The following is a 24,797-nucleotide window of genomic DNA, read 5'->3' on the forward strand; positions in this document are numbered from 1 at the left end:
ATTTTGAAGAGGCCGCAATGGAGCCCAGGAAAGGCAGGAAAGGAAGACTCTGCTTTGGAAATAGCTTCTCTGTGTATACTGTATGTATATAGATATATAGATATATATATATAGATGTATGTGTGTTTGCCTCTGCTGTTCTTATGGCTGGGAATGTTGCTGAGGACTGAAGTGAGAAGAAAGGGTCAGTTTTGTGCAAATTCACAACTTCTGTGCATCAAAGAGTCCAATGTGTTGAAATAACAAAGACCTTTATTGAAAACACAGCCAGAAATTCAGTGTTTAAGCCAGAACTGCCCTCCCCAAGCCAAAGAATATACTGAAACTCCAAAACCTAAAACTCCACCTTCTACCAAACCTAGCCCCACCTACAATTCCCACCATCTATCTCCCACTATTAACCAGCCCCACTTTGCCATCCTTCTCACACGCACAATCTCTCCCCGCCCCAGACATTCGAAGAAGCTAGCTCCCTTTCTGTTACTACCGGTCCCCAACTTTCTTCAGCCAACATCCCACAAATTCTGAATGCTATCATTGCTATTCTAGCTAGCTGCAATAAATCCCAGCCCCCCGTCGAACTAACCTAAACCACGGCCCATAATCCCCAGCCAAATTTATAACCCAAAGTGATTATCTATACTAGTAGCAATGAAAACCTAAACTTAACAAAATATAACATAAACAGACATATGGACATAAAAACCGTACAAATAAAATCATGAGGGCCTTTTCTTAGCACTGCTGGATTGAAAAAAGATTTTTGTATTCCTTCTTTACAAAAATAAAGTTCGTTCACTGCTTGGATTTGTGTGGCTTCTCTCCTGTGTGGATTCTCTGGTGTGTCAGTAGGTGGGACTGCTGAGAAAAACAGTTCCCACAATGCTGGCATTTGTATGGCTTCTCTCCTGAGTGGATTCTCTGGTGTGTCAGTAGGTTTGACTGCTGAGAAAAACAGTTCCCACAATGCTGGCATTTGTAAGGCTTCTCTCCTGAGTGGATTCTCTGGTGTGTCAGTAGGGTTGACTGCCGAGAAAAACAGTTCCCACAATGCTGGCATTTCTAAGGCTTCTCTCCTGAGTGGATTCTCTGGTGTGTCAGTAGGTTTGACTGCTGAGAAAAACAGTTCCCACAATGCTGGCATTTGTAAGGCTTCTCTCCTGAGTGGATTCTCTGGTGTGTCAGTAGGTTTGACTGCTGAGAAAAACAGTTCCCACAATGCTGGCATTTGTAAGGCTTCTCTCCTGAGTGGATTCTCTGGTGTGTCAGTAGGTGGGACTGCCGAGAAAAACAGTTCCCACAATGCTGGCATTTCTAAGGCTTCTCGCCTGTGTGGATTCTCTGGTGTGTCAGTAGGTGAGACTGCTGAGAAAAACAATTCCCACAATGCTGGCATTTGTAAGGCTTCTCTCCTGTGTGGATTCTCTGGTGTGTCAGTAGGTGAGACTGCTGAGAAAAACAATTCCCACAATGCTGGCATTTGTAAGGCTTCTCTCCTGAGTGGATTCTCTGGTGTGTCAGTAGGGTTGACTGCTGAGAAAAACAGTTCCCACAATGCTGGCATTTGTATGGCTTCTCTCCTGAGTGGATTCTCTGGTGTGTCAGTAGGTTTGACTGCTGAGAAAAACAGTTCCCACAATGCTGGCATTTGTAAGGCTTCTCTCCTGAGTGGATTCTCTGGTGTGTCAGTAGGTGGGACTGCCGAGAAAAACAGTTCCCACAATGCTGGCATTTCTAAGGCTTCTCTCCTGAGTGGATTCTCTGGTGTGTCAGTAGGTTTGACTGCTGAGAAAAACAGTTCCCACAATGCTGGCATTTGTAAGGCTTCTCTCCTGAGTGGATTCTCTGGTGTGTCAGTAGGTTTGACTGCTGAGAAAAACAGTTCCCACAATGCTGGCATTTGTAAGGCTTCTCTCCTGAGTGGATTCTCTGGTGTGTCAGTAGGTGGGACTGCCGAGAAAAACAGTTCCCACAATGCTGGCATTTCTAAGGCTTCTCGCCTGTGTGGATTCTCTGGTGTGTCAGTAGGTGAGACTGCTGAGAAAAACAATTCCCACAATGCTGGCATTTGTAAGGCTTCTCTCCTGTGTGGATTCTCTGGTGTGTCAGTAGGTGAGACTGCTGAGAAAAACAATTCCCACAATGCTGGCATTTGTAAGGCTTCTCTCCTGAGTGGATTCTCTGGTGTGTCAGTAGGGTTGACTGCTGAGAAAAACAGTTCCCACAATGCTGGCATTTGTATGGCTTCTCTCCTGAGTGGATTCTCTGGTGTGTCAGTAGGGTTGACTGCTGAGGAAAACAGTTCCCACAATGCTGGCATTTGTAAGGCTTCTCTCCTGAGTGGATTCTCTGGTGTGTCAGTAGGTGAGACTGCCGAGAAAAACATTTCCCACAATGCTGGCATTTGTATGGCTTCTCTCCTGAGTGGATTCTCTGGTGTGTCAGTAGGTGGGACTGCTGAGAAAAACAGTTCCCACAATGCTGGCATTTGTAAGGCTTCTCTCCTGAGTGGATTCTCTGGTGTGTCAGTAGGGTTGACTGCTGAGAAAAACAGTTCCCACAATGCTGGCATTTGTAAGGCTTCTCTCCTGAGTGGATTCTCTGGTGTGTCAGTAGGTGAGACTGCTGAGAAAAACAGTTCCCACAATGCTGGCATTTGTATGGCTTCTCTCCAGTATGGACTCTTTGATGCATGACAAGGATAGACTTGTACGTAAAATGTTTCCCACAATTCTGGCAGTTGTATGGCTTCTCTGATGTGTGGACTCTCTCATGACTGACAAGTTCTTCTGTAAAGAAGAATAATGACAGATAATACTGAAATTCAGAGTTAAGAGAGGAAAGTGTTAGCCCAACATTTAGCCCTACGTTCACGCCTCCCTATTTGAGATTAAATTAATAGAGTTGGAGTGGGTGACCTGAGCATGATTCTGGTGCAGGTGCCCCAAATCCATGAAATGATTATATCCTTACTCAGAGGAGCTGGCAAAGAGGAGATTGTGGGGAACTACCTTGAGGTAATCAGTAGAAGCAGATAGTCATACAGACTGTTGAATAAATATTCATTTAAACATGTGTAAAAATATCTTAATTGAAAAGTGGCATCATATCCTGTGAGATGGCCAGAGAGTGCTGAGTCAGAGCACATGGCATGATGCAAGCTAACTGCAGAGGACGCTTCATAGTGTGGCATCAGGAAATGAATCACAACCAGTACAGCATACAGGTCACATGTGGATTGCTGTGGATAGGATTTAATTGTATTTGTTTATACAAGAGACAGTGAACATGATGGAAGTCAGAGAGGAGAGCTTGCAAATATTTTTTATTTTGCAACTCAAGATAAAAAACTTCCAAAGATTCAGATGAAATCAACTGTGTCTGTGACTTATTTTTAAGTGTGAAAAGTGGTCAGTGCATTACCAACATCTGTATCTGGAAATTTCTTTCCATATTCTGCTATGTTATTGATGAGCTGCATCTGGGAGCATCGTGCTCACATTGTGTTGTACATTAGCTTGTGAACGGGACTGGAATTCAGAGCCAAGAAGGACCTGAGAACCAGGGTGCTAATCCCTTATGTCTTAGGTATTTGTACCAAGCACCCATTTTATTCCATTTGATTTTGGACCATATTTTCCCCAACCAGGAAACTTTCTGAAACAATTTAATCCTTATAGAAACTCAAGTTCTGCCCACTAGCAACAATTTCAGTATAAATATACCAACTGGCTGTTCTTTAGCGTCAGTCCAGTTGCAGACAGACACTCTGTTGGTTTACATTGCTAAACACCTCAGTACACTTGCCAGCTACATTTGCCATGGGAGTTACTGATTTCTCTCACCATTCTGGACTGTCAGCACTTGGAATCAAGTTCTGTCTAGGTTATGTATTACCATTAGCAAAGCCTAACATCACCAGTCCCACCTTTGTTACCTAGTTCTTGTTTTTGTGCGTGAACACCTATATGTGTGTGCCTGAGTGTAGAGTGCACCTGCGTCATACGCGGGCATGCCTTACACGGATTTCAGCATACACTAAAAGTCACATTGGGAAAAGGGCCGGCATGCCTCATAAGGGTTAATGGCGCCTCATTCATTTAAATAGGGCTTGGGAATATACGGAATTCGTCTAATGCCGGGGGGGGGGGGGTGGGGTCCGGAACTACTGAGGTCCCTGTTGCCCCAATCTCTCCTTTGAACTAAGTATGAAATTCCCCTAAAAGCATAGCACTTGGGGGTGTCCTCCCCAGACTCCAGCAATCAGGTAATAAAGGTCCTCTGGAATCAACCATGGAACTAAGCAAGCTCAGATTGGAAAAGAAACATTAGAGAAAAAGGGATTTTTGTGTCGCCCTTCCATCTCTTCATGGGCCAATAGTGTGATGAGGCAGCTACAAAGGCCCATGTGATTCTAGGCTGCATCAATGCAAGAATAGTTTCTAGATCAAGGGAAGTAATAGTGCCACTCTATTCTGCTTTGGTCAGCCCTCACTTGGAATAATCCTGTGTCCAGTTCTGGGCCCCATAATTCAAAAAGGATGTTGACAAATTGGAGCATGCCCAAAGAAGAGCAACCAAAGTGGTGTAGAGTCTGGGAACTATCAAGTTCTGTGAGGAACACTTTTAAGAGCTGGTTATGTTTAGCCTGGAGAAAAGAAGATAAAGAGTGGATATTATATCCAAGTTTAAATATTTGAAAGGTTGTCATGTTGCGCAAGGAGCAAGCTTGCTTTTTGTTGCTACAGAGAAAAGGCGACACCACAATAGATGCAAGACACAGGGAAAGAGGTTCCACCTAAACATTAGGAGGAACTTTGTGACAGTAAGAGCTCTTTGACAGTAGAATATACTCCTTTAGAGTCTGGTGGAGTTCTCTCATTTGGAGGTCTTTAAAGAGAGGCTGGATGGCCATCTCTTGGGGGTGATTTGAATGTGTATTCCTGCATGGCAGAAGGGGGTTGAACTGGATGGCCCTTGTGGTCTATTCCAACTCTATGATTCTATTATTCTAGTGGAACCATAGAAACATAATAATATAGGATAAAAGGACCCTCAGTCTTTATAGAAAGAGCAATGGATTCAGGTTCCTTACCTACAGAAGCCACATTCTCATAATTGTCCATCATTACATAACTGTACAAATGTTTCTGTTTCTTCGTCAACAGATTCCATTCATCCTCTGAGAAATATACTGCCACATCTGCAAAGGTCACCTGAAATAGAAAATAGCCCTCATCCAGAGAGTGACTAAGCAAAAGGGGAGGAAAGCACATGGTGCATCCGAAATATTAGTATTTCATCACTTCAGAAATCAGTCCAGGAAATAAACTTTAAATTTTGGCTGGGATATTGAGGATGGATTAGGATACTCACTATCCCAGCACATATAGTACATTTAGCCACCAAAGAATTGTGGTGCATTTAGATATTTCTTGCCAAATTTCAGAGGCAAACGTCATTTTTAATAAGGGCCACTGGGCCCACCCCCAATTTAGATCCAGAGACATTCTCCCATATCTCCCAACATTTCGCAGATTGGAAAAGCAAGACATATATGGACAAGTAATCCAGAAGGGGATGAAGATGGCCAAAGTTGTTTATGAGGAAGATCACACAAGCTAGGAAGGGCACATCAGTTTGCTTTTGCTTCAGCCTCTTGGGAAGGGCATATCCTGCCTCCTTCTTTCCTCTCCTCTCCGCACTTTTGAGTTGATGGGCTGCAAACTGAATGGCACTCAGGAACTGAAGTGAGCTGAGAAGGGGGAAAGTGGGATGGGGTATTTTTAAAAGTCCCTGAAAAAGTGGGGTGAGAGAGGCTTAACCAGGACTGTCTCTGCTAAATTGGGAGAGTATGTTCTCCGCTTGCTTTCATGAACTGGCCCAGCAGTGACACAGATGAAACTAACAGTCAAGAACCTAGACTCACCAAAGAGTTCTTGTACCTCTGCATCCTCTTTCTCTTGGAGCCCAACTCCCTCCGCTTGGCCTCTGTGTTGGCCATCAGGTGGGCAGGGGTCCTGGTGGTCTTGCACTTGGGTCACTTCCAGAAAGAGAGGCCCAAAGCCGTGTACGAAGAGGCCGAGATGAAGTTCCTGACAAAAGGGACCAGGGTTAGGATAGGCTTGGTAAGAAACCCGGCAGTGCTCAAAGACACAGAGAACGGCATCCTGCTGATGACATACGCAGGTTATATATGCCTCCTTTGGGCCGATGCAGAGGTGGGTATCCCCTTCCTCCCTGTGCCCCAAACAAAGCCCCCTGGACCTAGCATAGATTCACTGCAGTTCCCCTACACAACAGCTATTCCATGCCTTGTAAGAGTGGTGGGGAATCAGGGGATGGGGAATTGGAAAGGGCCTTGTCTATATCCCTGTAGCTAGATGTGAAATGAGTGCACCATCTCCACAAGTACCCAGTGGTCCTCAGAGGAAGATGTCTTCATTTTGCTTCTGGCTACAGAAACACGGCTGGATGCTTCTCTAATACCTCGCACCCGACACTCTCAGCAGGCATGGAATGGCCATGCAGGATGGCATCCACAACTCTATGGTAGGACCTGGGTCAGTGAATGGCCAGTTTTAGCCTCATTCCACCCAGAACAACACTGGAGCGTGGAGGGTTTTGCTGAGTCAGGCTGTGTGGTCTAGTGGGCCCCTCATTCTCCCAAACCAGTTGCCCTCCATCCCCCAGGGAGGCCCCTGGTCAGGCAGGGCAGGAAAGGAGCTCTCTCTTCTCTTCTTGCTCCCCTTGCATTGTATCATGCCCTCCTCCAAGGGTTGGGGGGCATCAGAGGATTGAGCTGATGGGAAGAGAGCACCTGATTTACACATGCAGGACTAAATCCTAACCTGGAACCTATACTATGCTTTGTCCTGATCAGAGGAGAATCACTGAATCAGTTGGCATTACCTATAGTTTGACTCGCCAGTCACTTATGGATTCAGTGGGTCTAATCTCTAGGGTTAACCAACAGGATTCATGCCACCTCAGTTTTTTTAAATGAAGAAATGCTGTTTCAAAGTCACAGATGAGAATTAGACTACTCTTTCATGTAGAGGAGGAGGAGGAGGACCTGTTTTATGTCCCACGAAGAGAAGATCTAGCTCCTGGACTGGATAAGATATGCACTACTTTACGGATCTGATCCACAGCCTCCCCTCATCATGCCCCCATCCCCATTTCGACACTGGTGAAAATAATCATTTCATTATTACAAATGAGAGTGTTCATCTAAGTTTAACTGCTGTGTTTCTGTCTGTCAGTCATAGCTAGGGCATGAGGTGTGCAGCTCCTCTCTCTGCTTGCTGAGGCCATCCAGAAATCCTTATATGTATATTTGTGTGCAGTGTTTCTGAACAGACCCATTGTCAAAATCACATTCATTTTCACTTCTTTTAGTATATTTTTAAAAGGTATGCACACCACTTGATACAATAAAATTCTATAAATGTATAGGTTTAAGATTAAAGATTGCATCCTGGATTATGCTTATTTTTGGGAAGAGAGGACATATGTAAATTCATTTTATAAACCCAGTAAAACAAATACCTCACAAAGCTCTAGTAAACAACACATACACACATATTCCCCACACAAAGGACCATGTGTCTGGGATCTGGAAATCTCACTTCCACCTTCTGGGAAGACAATGCTGCCAGAAACTGAATTTGGGGCTTTATGCCTGCAAAGCATGGGCTCAGTCTCTCAGCTGCTGCCCTTCCACACAATCCTGGACTGAAAGATTTACACAAAAGTCCTCTTCCAGCTCCAGGAATAAAGCCCTACCTTCAGTACAAAGACCCTGATTCCTGCAGCCCCAGAAAGGCCTCTTCTGCAGCCCTTTATGGCCGGAGAATCCCTGGGTCAGAGGCCGTCTCCTCAGCCGTGCTCTGAGTGCGAAGGAGGAGGAGGTCCAAGGGCTGAGGGAGGGAAGGCAATGGGGAAAAGATCAGTGCCAATGGCCATGGAGGGCAGAAGGTGACAATCCTAGGAAACTCCTCTGAGTCCCAGCCATTCTAGGAATGAGTGGCAGGAGTGAGTCCAGGGGGCTGAGGGGGTCTCCTTTCCCAAAGGGGGAGGCAAGGACCAGTAGACCCTCCCCAGCTACGGCCCAAAGGGAAGGTCTCTCTCCCCATCTTTCTCTCCCAGACCCCAAAGCACAGCCTCCCCACTGGCCCTGAGTCCCTGCCTCCCCTTCCTCTGACCCCCACTGGCCCCTTCCTTCCTTCCTTCTCCCCAAAATGGAGGGCCAGAGGCACAAAGGGACACACTTCCTTCCTTTTGGCCCAAGGAGCCTGGCCTCCTTGACTCTGGAGCCTCAGGAGAGAAAGAGAGGCCTCTGTTCAACTGAGGCCTCAGAGAAAGTTCTGGAACAAGCAGCACAAAATGGTTGCCAGAATACAAAATGGCCAGGGATGGAGGGAGGGACTGGGATTCCAGCCAATCAGGGCCAGGGATGGTGGGAGGGACTGGGATTCCAGCCAATCAGGGCCAGGGATGGTGGGAGGGACTGGAATTGCAGCCAATCAGGGCCAGGGATGGTGGGTGGGACTGGGATTCCAGCCAATCAAGGCCAGGGATGGGGGGAGGGACTGTGATTCCAGCCAATCAGGGCCAGGGATGGTGGGAGGGAGGGGATTCCAGCCAATCAGGGCCAGGGATGGTGGGAGGGACTGGGATTCCAGCCAATGGCAGCCCTCAGAGTGTCCTCAGGAGGCAATCATGTGTAAAATACATATCATAAAAGCATCCCAAAGAGGGACGTAGCCAGGATTTTGGGAAGGGGGGGGTCCAGACTAAGTGCCACCATTTTGAGAGACACAGAAAGAGGGTCAGCGTTCACCTGAGGAAAGGGAAGGAGGGGAGGGGGCTCCATTGCAGCCCCATTGCCAAGGCCCCCAAGTTCATTCAGGGGAAGGAGAGGCAGGAGAGCTGTCTTTTGGGGGAATGGACATAAAGGAAGCTGGGGCTGCATGGAAGTCTTTGAGTCAGTGGAGAAGTTTGCCCTTGGAGTGAAGGGAAGGAGGACAAGAGAAAAGAGGGGGGAAATCCCATTTCAAACCGGATTCAGGGGGGGGGGGGGATACGGAGTGGAGACTGCCATGGTCGCCTTAGTCGATGATCTCTGTCTAGGCATCGACAGGGGAAGTGTGGCCCTGCTGGTGCTCTTGGACCTCTCAGCGGCCTTTGATACCATCGACCATGGTATCCTTCTGGAGCACCTGAGGGAGCTAGGAATCAGAGGCACTGTTCTACAGTGGTTCTGGTCCTACTTCTCAGGCAGAGTCCAGATGGTGGCTCTGGGAGACAGTTGCTCTTCTAAAAGAGAGGTAAAATTTGGTGTACCCCAGGGCGCAATATTGTCTCCTATGCTGTTTAACATTTACATGAAGCCGCTGGGAGAAATCATCCGGAGACACGGGGCAGGATGTTATCAGTACGCTGATGACACCCAAATATATTTCTCTATGTCTCAAACTGATGCAGTGTCTATGGATGGCATCTCTCCTCTGAATGGACTGGATGAGGGAAAACTGACTCAAGCTGAATCCAGGTAAGACGGAGGTACTTGTTATAGGAAACCCAAGCCCAGGTATGGAATTATGTCAGCCAGTTCTGGATGGGGTCACACTTCCCCTGAAAGACTCTGTCCGCAGCTTAGGGGTGCTCCTTGACTCGTCGCTTCACCTGACAGCTCAGGTAGATGCAACAGTCAGGAGCACTTGTTATCAGCTTCGGCTGATACGCCAGCTGCGCCCCTTCCTGGAGCAGGGAGACCTTGAAACAGTTGTACATGCGCTGGTCACCTCTCAATTGGACTTCTGTAATGCGCTCTACATGGGGCTACCCTTGTGCCAAGTTCAGGAACTTCAACTTGTACAAAATAGGGCAGCCAGGTTAATTACAGGTACTCGTCGTACCGATCACATAACACCGGTTTTGAAATCCCTTTACTAACTGCCAATTAGTTTCCGGGCAAGGTACAAGGTGTTGGTGTTTACCTTTAAATCCCTACATGGCTTGAGTCCAGAATACTTAAGGGAACGCCTTCTTCCATACTGTCCGTCCCGCACTCTAAGGTCCTCGGGGAAGAATCTACTTCAGCCAATAAAAGGCTAACTTCAGTCACCCAGAGGGCCTTTTCCATCGCAGCTCCAAAGCTACGGAATGACCTGCCGAAGGAGATCCATGACATTTCTACTCTTACAGCCTTTAAGAAGGCTCTTAAGACGCATCTCTTCAGGCAGGCCTTCCCTGCCTAGTTCCCTACCTAGTTCCTCTCCCCATTTATTGTGTCTTATGTCACTCTGTCCACCAATTCTTCTCTTATATTAATGAGAAGAATTAAATTAAAATTAATGAAATTATATTATTGCCTCAAGAAGAAGAGCCCTCCCTCCATTTCAAGTGTCATCATCAGACCTGGGAGGGAGTGAAAAAGACAGGCCCAATTTCCATCAGGCCTAACTGTGAATTACTGTAACTAACGTCGCTCTGTTTTATTTTATTGTATTGTATTTATTTTTTGTATTTTATTTTATTGTATTCTTTATATTTTTATTGTTGTAACCCACCCAGATTCCTTGTGATTGGGCGGGCTATAAATAATAATTATTATTATTATTATTATTATGTTGTTGTTGTTGTTGTTGTTGTTGTTGTTGTTTAGAAATGGAAGATGGGAGACCGGTCTGTAATTGTTCATGTCCTAGGGATCATAACACCATTTCTTTTAAGCAAGATGGAAGAGATGCATTTATGATACATCTCAGGTGAGTCCTAAGTGCATCTCCTCCTTGGATGACCAGACATGAAGGACACAGATCAAGAGGGCAAGTTGTCTTCTTCTCATTTCCCAGGAGCTTAACCACATCCTTAGTACTCACAGATTCAAATTGATCCAGTATGATCTCATTGACAGAGTCACTGGACACCTGACCTATGGCCTCTGCAATAATGCTGGCATCAAAGTCAGCTCTTATCATTTAAAGCAGGGGTCCTCAAACTCCGACCCTCCAGATGTTTTGGACTTCAGCTCCCAGAATCTCAGATCATTGGCCAAGCTGTCAGGGAGGGCATTATGAGGTAGGAAGCAAATTTGTGGATGGTGATTGGCTGAGGGCCAAAGAGGAAAGGGGAGCCTTTGTGGGGCTCTGGAAGTCTATTCAGATTGGCTGTAGAGTACTGAGGTAGGAAGGGAATTTGCATGTGGATGTTGATTGGCTGAGTCTTCTGGGAGATGAAGTCCAAAACACCTGGAGGGCTGGAGTTTGAGGACCCCTGATTTAAAGCATCACAGTGAGCTGTGATAGCTCTTACAATGGGTCCTGGGAGGTGAGTACATCAGTCTGGTCCATGATACCCCCACCTCGCTTCAATAGTCCCATAATAATAATAATAATAATAATAATAATAATAATAATAATAATATGTTTTATTTATAGACCGCTATTCCGCAATGATCATAGTGTACATTATGCTTTTCTTCCCTTGGCACCTACCTTCCTTCCTTCCTTCCTTCCTTCCTTCTCTTCCTTCCACCTCCAGCCAGGCAGAGAGTTGAGCCAAGCCAGAAGAAACCCTTTCTCTCCTCCAATTCTTCCAGGGGCCAAGGAAGGCAGCAGAGGCAAGGCAGCAGTGAGAGGGGCATGGCCAGGACTGTAGATCTTCCCCGAGGCCAGAGGATGCCAGCCAGGAGACAGCCTTCTCCCTTAACATCCCTGGCTCTCAGTGGCAGGGACGCAGTGGTGAATGGTGGGACAGATGATGCCAACTGGCTGGTACCTTTTTCCTTGTGTACTTTTATTTCATATGTTCTTAGACAGACACTTGGAGGGAGATGGGCATGGGCAAGGAGAATATCATTCAGATGACGAATTGGGGGGGGGGGAGATTGACTGTGGAGTGGCTATACAAGATGTGCATGGTGAGCTAACAGGGTGAAGAACAGGTTGCTCACCTGTAACTGTGTTTCTTCGAGTGGTCATCTGCGAATTCACACAAATGGGTTTATTCTGCGCCTGCGCAGCAATCCTCGGAAACTTCTAGAATCTCTAGGCAGAAAGCAATGTATCTTTCTGCAACTTTTTGGCGGTAGCTCCGCCCACCCATATATAAGGCCCCTGGTGGCCCGCTCCTCTTCAGTTCCGAATGAGCCGCTAATCAGCGCAGCAACAAGCGTTGTCAAATGAGCAGACACTGAGGGGATGGATGGGCGGGTTTGTGTGAATTCGCAGATGACCACTCGAAGAAACACAGTTACAGGTGAGCAACCTGTTCTTCTTCTTCGTGGTCTCTGCGAATCACACAAATGGGTGTAGACTAGCGAGCTGTAGTCTGTGGAGGAGGGAGTGTCAAGAACAACAGTCACATGACAATAAATATGCAAACTAATACCTGAGTGATTTATTTACAGTAGACAGGTTAGTGCATGGCAGACAGTAACACTGCCCTCCCAAAGGCTGCATCATGCCTGGCCCTTGCGTCCAGCCTATAATGTCTAATGAATGTCAATGGCTGGGACCAGACAGCTGCCTTACACACATCCTCAAGGGGGATCCTGGTCAAAAAAGCTGAGGATGCGGCTACCGCCCTAGTTGCATGGGCTCTAATCCGACCTGGTAGAGGCTTCCCTGCCAGTTCGTAGCAAAGGTGGATGGTGTTGGCCACCCACTTGGAGAACCTCTGCGGTGACACCGGCAGCCCCTTCTTAGCTTCAGAGTAACACACAAAAAGTCTCTCTGAACGCCTGGAAGCAGCAGTCCTGTTCAGATAAAACGCCAGCGCCCTGCGGACATCCAGGGCATGGAGTTGGCGCTCAGAGTCTGTGGTCGGATTGGGAGCCAGAGTCGGCAAAACAATGTCTTGGTTGATGTGAAAGGCAGACACCACCTTAGGCAAGAAAGTGATGTCTGTACGGAGCACCACCTTGTCCTTATGGAAACGAAGGAAGGGTTGGTCCATCCTCAGGGCACAAAGTTCACCAGCTCGGCGGGCTGACGTGATGGCTACCAGAAAGGCCGTCTTCCAAGTCAGGAGTCTCAGGTCCGTGGTAGCTAAGGGCTCAAAGGGCTTGGATACCAAATGTGCCAGGACGGTGTTTAGACACCACTGCGGTGTAGGGTCTAGAATCGGTGGATGCAAATTGTTGAATCCCTTAAGGAACCTCTTTATGAGAGGATCCCCAAACAGGGAAGGTTTGTCCTGAAATAGGTAGTAAGATGAAATGGCTGACAGGTAGCACTTGATAGAACTCAAGGAGAGACCTGCGCCTGTTAAAGTCATAAGGAATTCCAGGACTACCGGGATGGAGACACGGGATGGTGGAATGCCCTTTTCTTGTAGAAAGGTTAGGAACCTATCCCATTTGTAGGCATAGGACCTCTGTGTGGATGGTCTTTGTGCTGCCTTAATGATATCCTGTACACCGGATGGAAGTGTCCTCAGGATTGAATCCTCCATGCTACCAATGGGAGAGATTGCATCTCGGGATGGTGGACTTGTCCGTCGTGGAGAGATAGCAGGTCGGGCCGGTACTCCAAGCGGAGATGGTCCTGCGCTCGTTGTAGGAGCGGAGCAAACCAAGGCTGCCTGGGCCACCACGGGGTTATCAGGATTGCGTCCGCGTGGTCTGCCAACATCTTCGAGAGGACCCGTGTGATCAGAGGAAATGGAGGGAAGGCATACAGGAGGCCCTGAGTCCACTTGAGCTGGAAGGCGTCCCCTTCCGATCTTGGCTCTCTGTACCGTGAGCAAAACCTTGCCGTGTGGGCGTTCAGCCGGGAGGCAAACAGGTCAAGGAGGGGGGTTCCCCAGCGATTGAAGAGTCGGGACACCACCTCTGGATGCAGTCTCCACTCGTGGCAAGTGGAGGGTGACCTGCTGAGATGGTCTGCAAGGTCGTTTTGGTCGCCGGGGAGATGGATGCATTGCAGCCGAATCTTGTGTTCTATACACCATTCCCAAATGCGGATGGTGACCGACAGCAGAGTCCTCGACTTTGTACCGCCTTGTTTGTTGAGGTAGTACATGACGGTGGTGTTGTCGGTGAGAAGAAGTACCACCTTGCCCGCGAGGACCAACTGAAAGGCTCTGAGTGCTTTCTCCACGGCAAGCATTTCCAGGACGTTGATGTGGAGAGTAGCTTCCGCCGGTGACCATTTGTCCTTCATTGTAAGGTCTAGTGTGTGGGCGCCCCATCCTTGCAGGGAGGCGTCCGTAATCAGGGAGAGATCTGGCTGAGGGGGTAGAAATGGCATCCCCACACAGACGTTGTCGGATTGGAGCCACCATCATAGAGACCTCTGTACAGTCCTCGGGATGGTGAGCAACTTGGTAGCCGCGTCTCGGAGGGGGTCGAAGACGGAGAGAAACCAAGATTGAATGGGTCTGAGGCGCAGCCTGGCCCACGGTGTGATGAAAGTGGTAGAGGCTAGGTGTCCCATGGCGACTTGTAGGCACGGGCCTGAAGGCATCTTTGGCGGAGGCAAGGCTGCAGAGATGTACAGAGGGTTTGGAACCTTGTCTCTGGAAGGAATGCCCTCATCTGTACAGAGTCCAGTGTTGTTCCTATAAAGTCTATTCGATTGGAAGGAGTCAAGTTGGACTTGTCGAAATTGACCTGTAATCCCAGCGCTTGCAGCAGGGATAGGGTGAAGTCGAGTTGCCCGAGTAAGATGTCCTTGGAGGGCGCTGTGAAGAGCCAGTCGTCCAAGTATGGGAAGACTGTGATCCCCCTTTGACGCAGGTACGCCACCACGGGTGCCATGCACTTGGTGAAGACCCTGGGAGCTGTGGAAAGGCCGAAGGGAAGGACCCGGTACCGGTAGGCGTTCTGGCCGACGGCGAAGGCGAGGAACCTCCGGTGGTCCTCCAGGATCGCAATGTGGAAATAGGCGTCCCTCAAGTCCAAAGTCACGAACCAGTAGCCTTCCTGCAGGAGTGGTAAAATAGAAGCAAGGGTTACCATCCTGAACCTTTTGTAAATAATAAATTTGTTAAGGGCCCGTAGATCCATTATGGGTCTGAGGCCAGAGTCTCTCTTAGGTACGGTGAAGTATCTAGAGAAAAAACAGCGCTTGAAGTCAGAAGGGGAGACGGGTTCAATGGCGCCTTTGTCCAAAAGAATGCGCACTTCGTCAAGAAGGGTGTCCGAGGGGGCAGTGGAAACAAAAGCTCCAGTTGGTGGGAGCCGGGAAAACTCTAGGGCATAGCCCCTACGGACGATGCTAAGTGCCCAAGAGTCACTGGTAATGGCGGCCCAGGTGTCAAGAAAGGGGCTCAGCCTGTTGGAGATGACGAGGTGCGCCGGAACCCATCAGAATCTCTTCTTGCCCCTGCCGTCCTTCTTCCTATAGCCCTGTTGGTATCTGGGCTGGGAAGATGGGTGCCTGTCGGCTGGAGGAGCAGGTGACCGGGAGGATTGGCCTTGAGGCTGAGTGTCCTGATGGTACGGACGGTCCTGTGGTTGGAAGCGGTAGTGGCCGCCTGAATGCCAGGGACGCTGACTAGTGTACCTCTGTCGGGGGGACTTGGAAGCGGAGGATGACATACCGTGTTTTCTGGCGGCAGTCTTCATCCTATAACAGAAGCTGAGTTTCTCATCCGTGTCCCGGTGAAACAAGCCCGAGTTGTCAAAGGGCATGTCTTCTATGGCCGCCTTCGCTTGTGGAGTGAGGTCTGAAGACCGGAGCCACGCGTATCGCCTGAGGGCTATGGAGCCAGAGAGGACCTTTGATGCGCAGTCCGTCGAGTGCCTCGCGGAGATGATCTGCTGTCCGCCTATCAGGTGGATTTCATTCCTGAGTGCAGACATCATCCGCCTCCTGTCATCCGGCAGGTCAGCGATGGTGGGGTCCATCTTCTCTACGAGATACTGCACGTAGGCCCCCATGCAGGCCGCGTAGTTGGCCACCTTCAAATCCAGGGCCGCTGAAGCATAAAACTTCTTAGCTAGGCCATCCAGTTTCTTACTATCCTTGTCGACTGGAGAAGACGAGGACTTTGGGACGAAGGTGGACTGGGCTCCTTCCACGATAGCCGAATTAAGCTTAGGGTGGTTGGAGAGCCAAGAAGGTGCCGAAGGAGTGACCCGATAGAGGTTTTCAATCCTACGGGATGTCGACGGGATGGAGGCCGGTGCGTCCCAGGAGCGTTTGGCAATTTTCTCTAGCGACGGGAGATATGCCAAGGCTGGTGGAGCTGGGGCGGAACCGTGGATCCTTCTCTCCACCGGGTCGAGGGCATCGTCCTCGGGGTGGGCGACTTCTAATTTCAGGGCATCCGCCATCCGGATTACCCTGTCAGCAAAGGACCTGACGTCGTCTGTAGGGGACGGAACCGCAGGTCCCTCCGGGACGAATGGAGCCTCATCATCGTCGGAAGGTGACGCAGAGCGTGGGGATCTCGATCTGGATCTTGATGGAGATCCGCTACGCTTCCTGGGCGACAAGTCGGTGGTGGTCAAGTCATCCAGCCCGTGGGAGACATCAGTGTGGTGACGGTCCCGTGAGCAGTCCCGGATGTTGCGCCGTAGGCGGGACGGATCTACCGGGATAAGATACTGTCCGGTACGGTGATCGAAGACGAGATCTGGGAAGGCATCGAACAGGTCCTGGTCCCGTTCCATTGAGTCTGGACGGTCCGGATCTAAGGCGGCATCAGCCTCAGCCCCTAGTGTGGCCCGATCCTTCCTCGGGGGGGAGCGGGGGCGCTCTGTGTCCCGTCTGGCGGGACGTGAACTCACCACCGGAGAGGGAGAACGGGGTCTAGCCCTCTGTGGGGATAGGGGAGCATCGGAATCGTGGAGCTCCCCTTCAGACTCCGAACCCAAGTCCACGATCTGCAGGGCGTCCGCCGGTGCAGAGAGGTGGCTCGCAAGGAGGACCCTGGGTTCCAAGGGTATAATCCCACAATGCTGGCATTTGTATGGCTTCTCTTCTGTGTGGACTCTCTGATGTTTCACTAGGTGTGGCTGCCGAGAAAAACATTTCCCACAATGCTGGCATTTGTATGGCTTCTCTCCTGTGTGGACTCTCTGATGTATCACTAGGTGTGGCTGCCGAGAAAAACATTTCCCACAATGCTGGCATTTGTATGGCTTCTCTCCTGTGTGGACTCTCTGATGTCTCACTAAGTCTCCCTTCAAAGATAAACAGTTCCCACAATGCTGGCATTTGTATGGCTTCTCTCCTGTGTGGACTCTCTGATGTCTCACTAAGACTCCCTTCAAAGAGAAACAGTTCCCACAATGCTGGCATTTGTATGGCTTCTCTCCTGTGTGGATTCTCTGGTGTGTTAGTAGGTGGGACTTTTGAGAAAAACATTTCCCACAATGCTGGCATTTGCATGGCTTCTCTCCGGTGTGGACTCTCTGATGCATGACAAGGATCGACTTGTAAGCAAAATGTTTCCCACAATGCTGGCAGTTGTATGGCTTCTCTGATGTGTGGACTCTCTGGTGTGTCAGTAGGGCTGACAGCTGAGAAAAACAGTTCCCACAATGCTGGCATTTGTATGGCTTCTCTGATGTGTGGACTCTCTCATGACTGACAAGTTCTTCTGTAAAGAAGGATAATGACAGATAATACTGAATATCAGATTTAAGAGAGGAACGTTTTAGCCCAAGCCCACCTCTCTATGAGGTGAAGAAACCCAAATATCAGTGTTTGGTAATATGCAAGAATCAATGTATATATAGATGGAATAAAGTATGAGAGTAAACCAAAGTACACAGTTTAGAATAGAGGCCTCTGGGAGAGTGGAATGCAGAAGGGGGGCAGATGTGAAGTTGTTCAAGGTGAAGCATTTGTCCAAGCACTTAAAGGAAACAAAGAGCCTTAGGAAAAGACTGATATAGAATGTAATTTCACTGGCAGAAGTTCCTCTGAGTGCCACCATATCTGATAAGGAGCAATGGGGTGTAGCCAAAGGTATTTTAAAGTATATTTAAATGTATTCATGTATCTGAACTATGATTGTTGGAAATGTATATGTTTGGAGTGCGAAGTGCTCAATAAAGTGATGAAGATGAGTTTTCTTTGTTTGTTTTCCTATAAAGGTAGCCATTTTCTTTGGCTCTGGGCCTCAGTTTTGTTAGAATGGGAATTCTACTGAGGACAACTAGCTTTGAATAAATCTGAATTGTTAACAAAATCTGGCTCCTCTGCCTTACTCTATTCTGTCACAACCTTTTAAAGCCTATCATCCATAACACCTATTTGATATTAAATTAATAAAGTTGGAGTAGGTGACCTGAGCATGATCCTGCTGCTTATGCCCCTAAATACATGGAACGATTGTATCCTTACTCATATGAGCTAGCAAAGAAGAGACTGGATGGGGACTGCCTTGATGGAGTCAGTGGAAGCTGATAGTCAAAGGGCTGTTGAAAAAATATTCCATTAAACATGAGTAAAAATATTTTGATTGACAGGTGGCATCATTTCCAGTGAGACTGCCATAGATTCTTAAGTCAGAGCACATGGCATGATGCAAGCTAACTGCAGAGGATGCTTCATGCTGTGTGGCACCAGGAGATGAATCACAGCCAATACAGTATACTCCTCACATGTGAATTGCTGTGTATAGGATTGGATTGGAGTTGTATATACAAGAGATGGCGAGCATGATGGAAGTCAGAGAGGAGAGCTTGCAAATACTTTTATTATTTTGCAACTCAAGATAGAGAACTCCCAAAGATTTAGATGAAATCAACTGTGTCTGTGACTTATTTTTAAGTGTGAAAAGTGGTCAGTGCATTGCCAAAACCTGTACCTGGAATTTTTTTTCCATACTTTGCTAAGTTGAGCTGCATCTGGGAGCATCATTCTCACATTGCGCTGTACATTGGCTTTTGAACAGGACTGGAATTCAGAGCCAACAAGGACCTGAGGACTGGTGTGCTAATCCCTTATGTCTGAGGTATTTGCACCATGCACCTATTGCATTCAATTTGATTTTGGACTATATTTTCCCCACCCAGAAAACATTCTAAAGTGATTTAAACCTTATAGAAAACTCAGGTTCTGCCCACTAGCAACAATTTCAGTATAAATATTTCAGTCTTGTTGCAGACAGACTCTCTGTTGGTTTACATTGCTAAACATCTCATTACACTCACCAGCTCCACTTGCCTTGGGAGTTACTGACTTCTCTCCCCATTCTGGACCCTCAGCAATTGGAATCAAGTTCTGTCTAGGTTATGTATTACCATTAGCAAAGCCTAACATCTATTCACCACTCCTACCTTTCTTACCTAGTTCTTGTGTGTGCTTGTGAACACTTATATGTGTGTGCAAGCGTGTACAGTGCACCTATGTAACATGCGGGCAAGCCTTGGGCGGATTTCAGCATACACTAAAAGCCACACTAGGAAAAAGGGAGGTGTGCCCCATAAGGGTTAATGGCGCCTGTGACTGTGCCGGGCACGGACATTCCACTGCGCGGAGCACCATTCATGTAAATAGGGCTCGAGAATACACTGAGTTCCCCTAATGCCGGGGGGGGGGGGGAACGGGATGACTCCCGAGGCCACTGTTGCCCCAATCTCCCCTTTGAACGAAGTATGAAATTCCCCTAAAAGCATAGCACTTGGGAGTGTCCTCCCCAGACTCCAGCATTTCGGGTAACAAAGAGCCTCTGGAATCAACCATGGAGCTAAGCAAGCTCAGGATGGAAAAGAAACATTAGAGAAAAAGGATTTTTTCTGTCGCCTTTCCCTCTATTCATAGACATTGCTCATAATTTCTAAATGGAACCCCTTAATATGTTTGAAAACAAGGACTTGAGCCGGTTCTCACCAGTTCAGTTCTTAAAATCTGTCAGGTTGGTGGCTGCCTCCCAATCCCCAAGGTCCCTCTCCTGGCCCTTCCCAGAGGTCCCTTCCTCTCCGCACAGAGCTAGGCAATCCTGGCTTTGCTCCTGCCTTCCCCTCCTGGCTCCCATAGCCTGATCCCCTTCCCTTTCTCCCTCTGCTCCCCAACCTTCCCTCTTGCACATCTGCACCACTTCAGCATCTCATTTTCAGCATCTCTTCCCTGCTTTTCTATTTTTTTAACTTTCCCTCTGTCTCTCCATCACGGACACATACCCACAGAGTGTGATGCATAAAAGGGATACTTTGAGGCCCATTTGTCGAGAAAGGCAGGATAATCAATATACAAATAACTCATTGGCAAAGGCAGAGCAAGGGAGCTGGGACCTGGACTCCAATTTTGGTGAGCGTCAAGCACCAGGGAGCAGCCTTAAAACATTATGACAGGCATGGACTACTGATGGGGTTTGGAGGAGACCTCAGGGGCAACCCCACATGCCTGGGGGAGGTGAGTGAAATAATATTTTGCCCCTCAACATCCCACAGCATCCCTTTGGGGAAATGGAGGCCATTTTGCCATTGTTGGGCCCTCTCTGAGCCATTGCAGACCCAAGGGAGGTCTTTCCCCCAAGAAGATTCTCCAGAGCCTTTAAAGGATGGAAGAGGGGCCAAAAGAGGTAGGAAACTTGCCCAGGGATGTGCTGAATACCATTTGGGTGAGAAAAGCATTAATCTCTATGGCTTTTTCCCACAAAATCCTATAATAGGCAGTTTACGATGGAGTATTTAGAATCCTTAGAAACTGGAGAGCAATAGTGCCTCAGTGAACTACAGATTCAAATATTCTACAGGATGTTGCTATCACAATTAAACTAGGCTTGAAAGGGATCTAGGACTCGTAGTAGATCGCAAGTTGAACATGGGCCAACAGTGTGATGAGGCAGCTACAAAGGCCCATGTGATTCTAGGCTGCATCAATACAGGAATAGTTTCTAGATCAAGGGAAGTAATGGTGCCACTTTATTCTGCTTTGGTCAGTCCTCACTTGGAATAATCCTGTCTCCAGTTCTGGGCCCCACAATTCAAAAAGGATGTTGACAAATTGGAGCATGTCCAAAGGAGGCCAACCAAAGTGCTGAAGGGTATGAAAGCCATCAAGCTCTATGAGGAGCAGCTTAGAAAGCTGGTTATGTTTATCCTGGAGAAAAGAAAATAAAGAGTGGATATGATAGCCATGTTTAAATATTTGAAAGGGTGTCATGTTGGGCAAGCAGCAGGCTTGCTTTTTGCTGCTACAGTGAAAAGGAGACACTACAATGGATGCAAGACACAGGGAAAGAGGTTCCACCAAAATATTAGGAGGAACGTCATGACAGTAAGAGCTCTTTGACAGTGGAATATACTCCCTTAGAGTTTGATGGAGTCCTCTTCTTTGGAGGTCTTTAAAGAGAGGCTGGATGGCCATCTCTTGGGGGTGATTTGAATGTGTATTCCTGCAGGGCAGAAGGGGGTTGAACTGGATGGCCCTTGTGGTCTATTCCAACTCTATGGACCTGTACAGACAGGCCAAAATAAAGCTGCTTCGGGTCACTTTGGAGGTATACTGATTAAATGATGCATCCGTCCTAAAAGGCTAGAAGCTGTGCCAAAGCTGTGGTCCTGTCCTTAGGACTGGAGCATGGCTTTGGCGTGGCTTCTAGCCTCTTAAGACCCATGCATCATTTAAACAGCATACCTCCAAAGTGTCCCAAAGCAGCTTTATTTTGGCCTGTCTATACAGATCCAAAGATTCTATAATTCTAGTGCAACCATAGCGACATGATAATATAGTATGAAAGGGCCCTCAGTCTTTATAGAATGAGCAACGGATTCAGGTTCCTTACCTACAGAAACCACATTTTCATAATTGTCCATCATTACATAATTGTACATCAGTCTCTGTTTCTTGGTCAACAGTTTCCATTCATCCTCTGAGAAATATACTGCCACATCCGCAAAGGTCACCTGAAATAGAAAATAGTCCTCATCCAGAGAGTAACTAAACAAAAGGGGAGTAAAGCACATGATGCATCCCAAATATTATTTCATCACTTCAGAATTCAGTCCATGAAATAAAGTTTAAATTCTGTTAGCAAGCAAAAAGCTACTGCCTTTCCCCCCTTTTTTTATTGTGGTAATACACTTTTTTTTTTTTTAACAAAGCTTGCATGTTTACAACAAGATAAATAAAAACATATATCAACAAGCTATAAATCTGTTAGGCTTATTCCTGATAACTCTCCACAAGAAACTGTATAATTTTATCTTTTAATACAACATCTTATTCCCCTATCTCTAGGTATGAATAGAAAGGTTTTGTTTCTTGTACCTCTCCTTACTGAGCAGCCGCTAAATAAAGTCTTACAGCTTCCCAATCCTTTCCCCATTTAACCATATCCTTCTTGTTTATTAATGCTGTTAATCTGTCTAGATCTTTCAATTCCCGGATTTCGTTTTGCCAAGTCTCTATTTGTGGGATTATTATAGGTAATTTCCAGTTCTTTGCTATTATCCTTCTGGCAGCCGATATTAAGTATAATAATATTTCCCAATACTTCCTTTCTTCCTCTGGGTCTAGTAATGAAGTCTTGCTTAACAGATATATTTCTGGTCTGAACTCAAAATCATTTTTTAATATTAACTTTATTTCCAAATGAATCTTCACCCAAAATGACTTTATATATGTGCATTGCCACCACATATGCAAATATGTACCCATTTCTTTTTGGCATCTCCAACACCACTTATCCTTTAATTTATATTTTTTTCTACTGAGAATGGTGTTTGATACCATCTATTTACAACTTTCAAATAAATTTCTTTTATTTTTTGTGCTACAGTAATTTTTTTTGTTTTTAATCTAGCTTCTTCCCATTTTTCCAAGTCTAAATTGTATCCCAATTCTTGTGCCCATTTTGTCATAGAATCATTAATTTCCACTTCTTCAAGGGATCTTTTCAGTAAGATGTTATATATTTTACATAATATATTTTTTCATCTTCTTTCATTAATATTCATTATATTCTTTCTCAAAACCAAATAAACTCTTATCCTTTGTAAATCCGGCTTGGTAGACCTATTGTGACAAGGTCTATCATGCACATGATGAATTGGGCACAAGGCCATGAAGGTTCAGGTTGCGAATCTCTTCCTTTTAGTTGGTTTCAAGGTGCTACAAGATTCCTTTGCATAGTGTTGGGCATGCTTTGATTGTGAATTCCTGCATGGCAGGGGTTGGACTTGATGGCCTTTGTGGTCTCTTCCAACCCTACGATTCTATGAGTCCTTCTTTAAGTTGAATATAATTCAACCAATTCATATGGCCTATTTTAGTTATGATTTCTTCCTTTAACCTTAATATAACATTTCCTTTATTATCATGAGTAAATATGTCTCTGTACTTTATCCATTTCTGATCTTTTCCCCATTGGTCTAAAAAAGCCTCTTGTGTGGAAACCCAAAGTGGAAGTCCAACGTAAAACATTTTTTCACAGTTAGCCAGTTATTAATGAAAGGTTTCCTCAATAGATGTTCATTAAAGACTTTGTCCCATTGTGCAAATCATATGAGACGTATACAAAAAAGGTACTGCCTTTGAGATCCAGTTTGTCTCAGATATTTTCAACATAATATACAATATAATAAACAGTATAATTTAGGCCATGGCTGGGATATTGAGGATGGATGAGGAAGGATACTGACATTCCCAAAACATATAGTACATTTAGCTACAAAAGAATTATGGTGCATTTAGCCATTTCTTGCCAAATTTTGGAGGCAAATGTCATTTTAAAAACCAGTTCTGGGGACCACTCTGGACTTGAGGGCCACTGGGCCCATCCTCAGTTTAGATCCAGAGATGGTCTCCCATATCCCCAAAATTTCACAGACAGGAAAAGCAAGGCACATGTGGACAAGCAACACCAGAAGGTGGTGAGGATGGCCAAAGTTGTTTATGAGGAAGATCACACAACCTAGGAAGGGCACAGCAGTTTGCTTTTGCCTCAGCCTCCTGGCAAGGGAAGACCCTGGCAACCTATCTCCTCTCCTATCCCCCCTTTTGGGTTGATGGGTGCAAACTCCTTGGAAGTCATTTTTCAGCAACCCAAGAGAGCTGAAGAGAAGGGGGAAAGTGGGAGGAGGAGAGAGAAACCGGGACATTTTTGAAAGCCCCTGAAAAGGTGGGGTGGCAGAGGATTAACCAGGACTTTCTCTGCCGAACTGGGACAATATGTTCTCCACTTGCTTTCATGAGTTGGCCCAGCAGTGACACAAATGAAACTAATAGTCAGGATGGCAACTCACCAAAGAGTTCTTGTACTTTGCCAGCCTCTTTCTCTTGGAGCCCAACTCCCTCTGCTTGGCCTCTGTGTTGGCCATTAGGTGGGAAGGGGTCCTGGTGGCCCTGCACTTGGGTCTCTTCCAGCAAAATATGTCACAAAGCTGTGTACAAGGAGACCAAGATGAGGTTCCTGAGAAAAGAGACTAGGGTTAGGCTTGGTTTGTCAAGAAATCCTGCATCACTCAAAGACACAGAGAACAGCATGCTGCTAGTGAGATATGCAGGTGACATATGCCTCCTTTGAGGTAATGCAGAGATGGGTATCCCCTTCCTCTCTCTGCACCAAACAAAGCCCCCTGGACCTAGCTTAGATTCACTGCAGCTCCCCTACACAACAGATAGTCCATGTTAAAACGCTTTTGATGTTGCTATGTTGTGCAGCACGTGAGGCAACACGTTAACGTAACATATGGTGCCAGATACTCCACCTTGACTGTAGTCAGTAGCTGGTGAGCTGAAAAAACACCTGTCGCTTTCTCAGTAAGCAAAGAGACACTGTAATCTTCTCTCAGATGAGGCTTTTATTCCTATAAGAAGTTCCACTGTGTAAAACACTATATACATCGACACCCTCCACCATTCACACCAGTAACAACCCAC

The 24,797-nt window shown here is 46.8% G+C and overlaps 1 protein-coding gene across 2 annotated transcripts in view; it reads right to left on the reverse strand.

The window, feature by feature from the left end:
• Positions 1-12,386: 12,386 nt before the first annotated feature.
• Positions 12,387-24,797, reverse strand: part of LOC149287650 (uncharacterized) — a 119,428-nt gene continuing 107,017 nt past the window's right edge. For both annotated transcript variants that reach the window (XM_089492488.1, XM_089492487.1), the window contains 3 exons: positions 24,161-24,327; positions 21,700-21,820; positions 12,387-17,562 (listed from right to left, as the gene is read on the reverse strand). In XM_089492488.1, coding sequence (XP_089348614.1) covers positions 15,320-17,562; positions 21,700-21,820; positions 24,161-24,235 — 2,439 coding nt within the window. In that variant the 5' untranslated portion in view covers positions 24,236-24,327 and the 3' untranslated portion in view covers positions 12,387-15,319. The remainder of the gene's footprint in view (positions 17,563-21,699; positions 21,821-24,160; positions 24,328-24,797) is intronic.

The sequence above is a fragment of the Sceloporus occidentalis genome, unplaced genomic scaffold (assembly GCF_023333645.1).
Source record: "Sceloporus occidentalis isolate IW3139 unplaced genomic scaffold, rSceOcc1.0.p SCAF_57, whole genome shotgun sequence".
In the NCBI taxonomy this organism is placed as follows: Eukaryota; Metazoa; Chordata; class Lepidosauria; order Squamata; family Phrynosomatidae; genus Sceloporus; species Sceloporus occidentalis.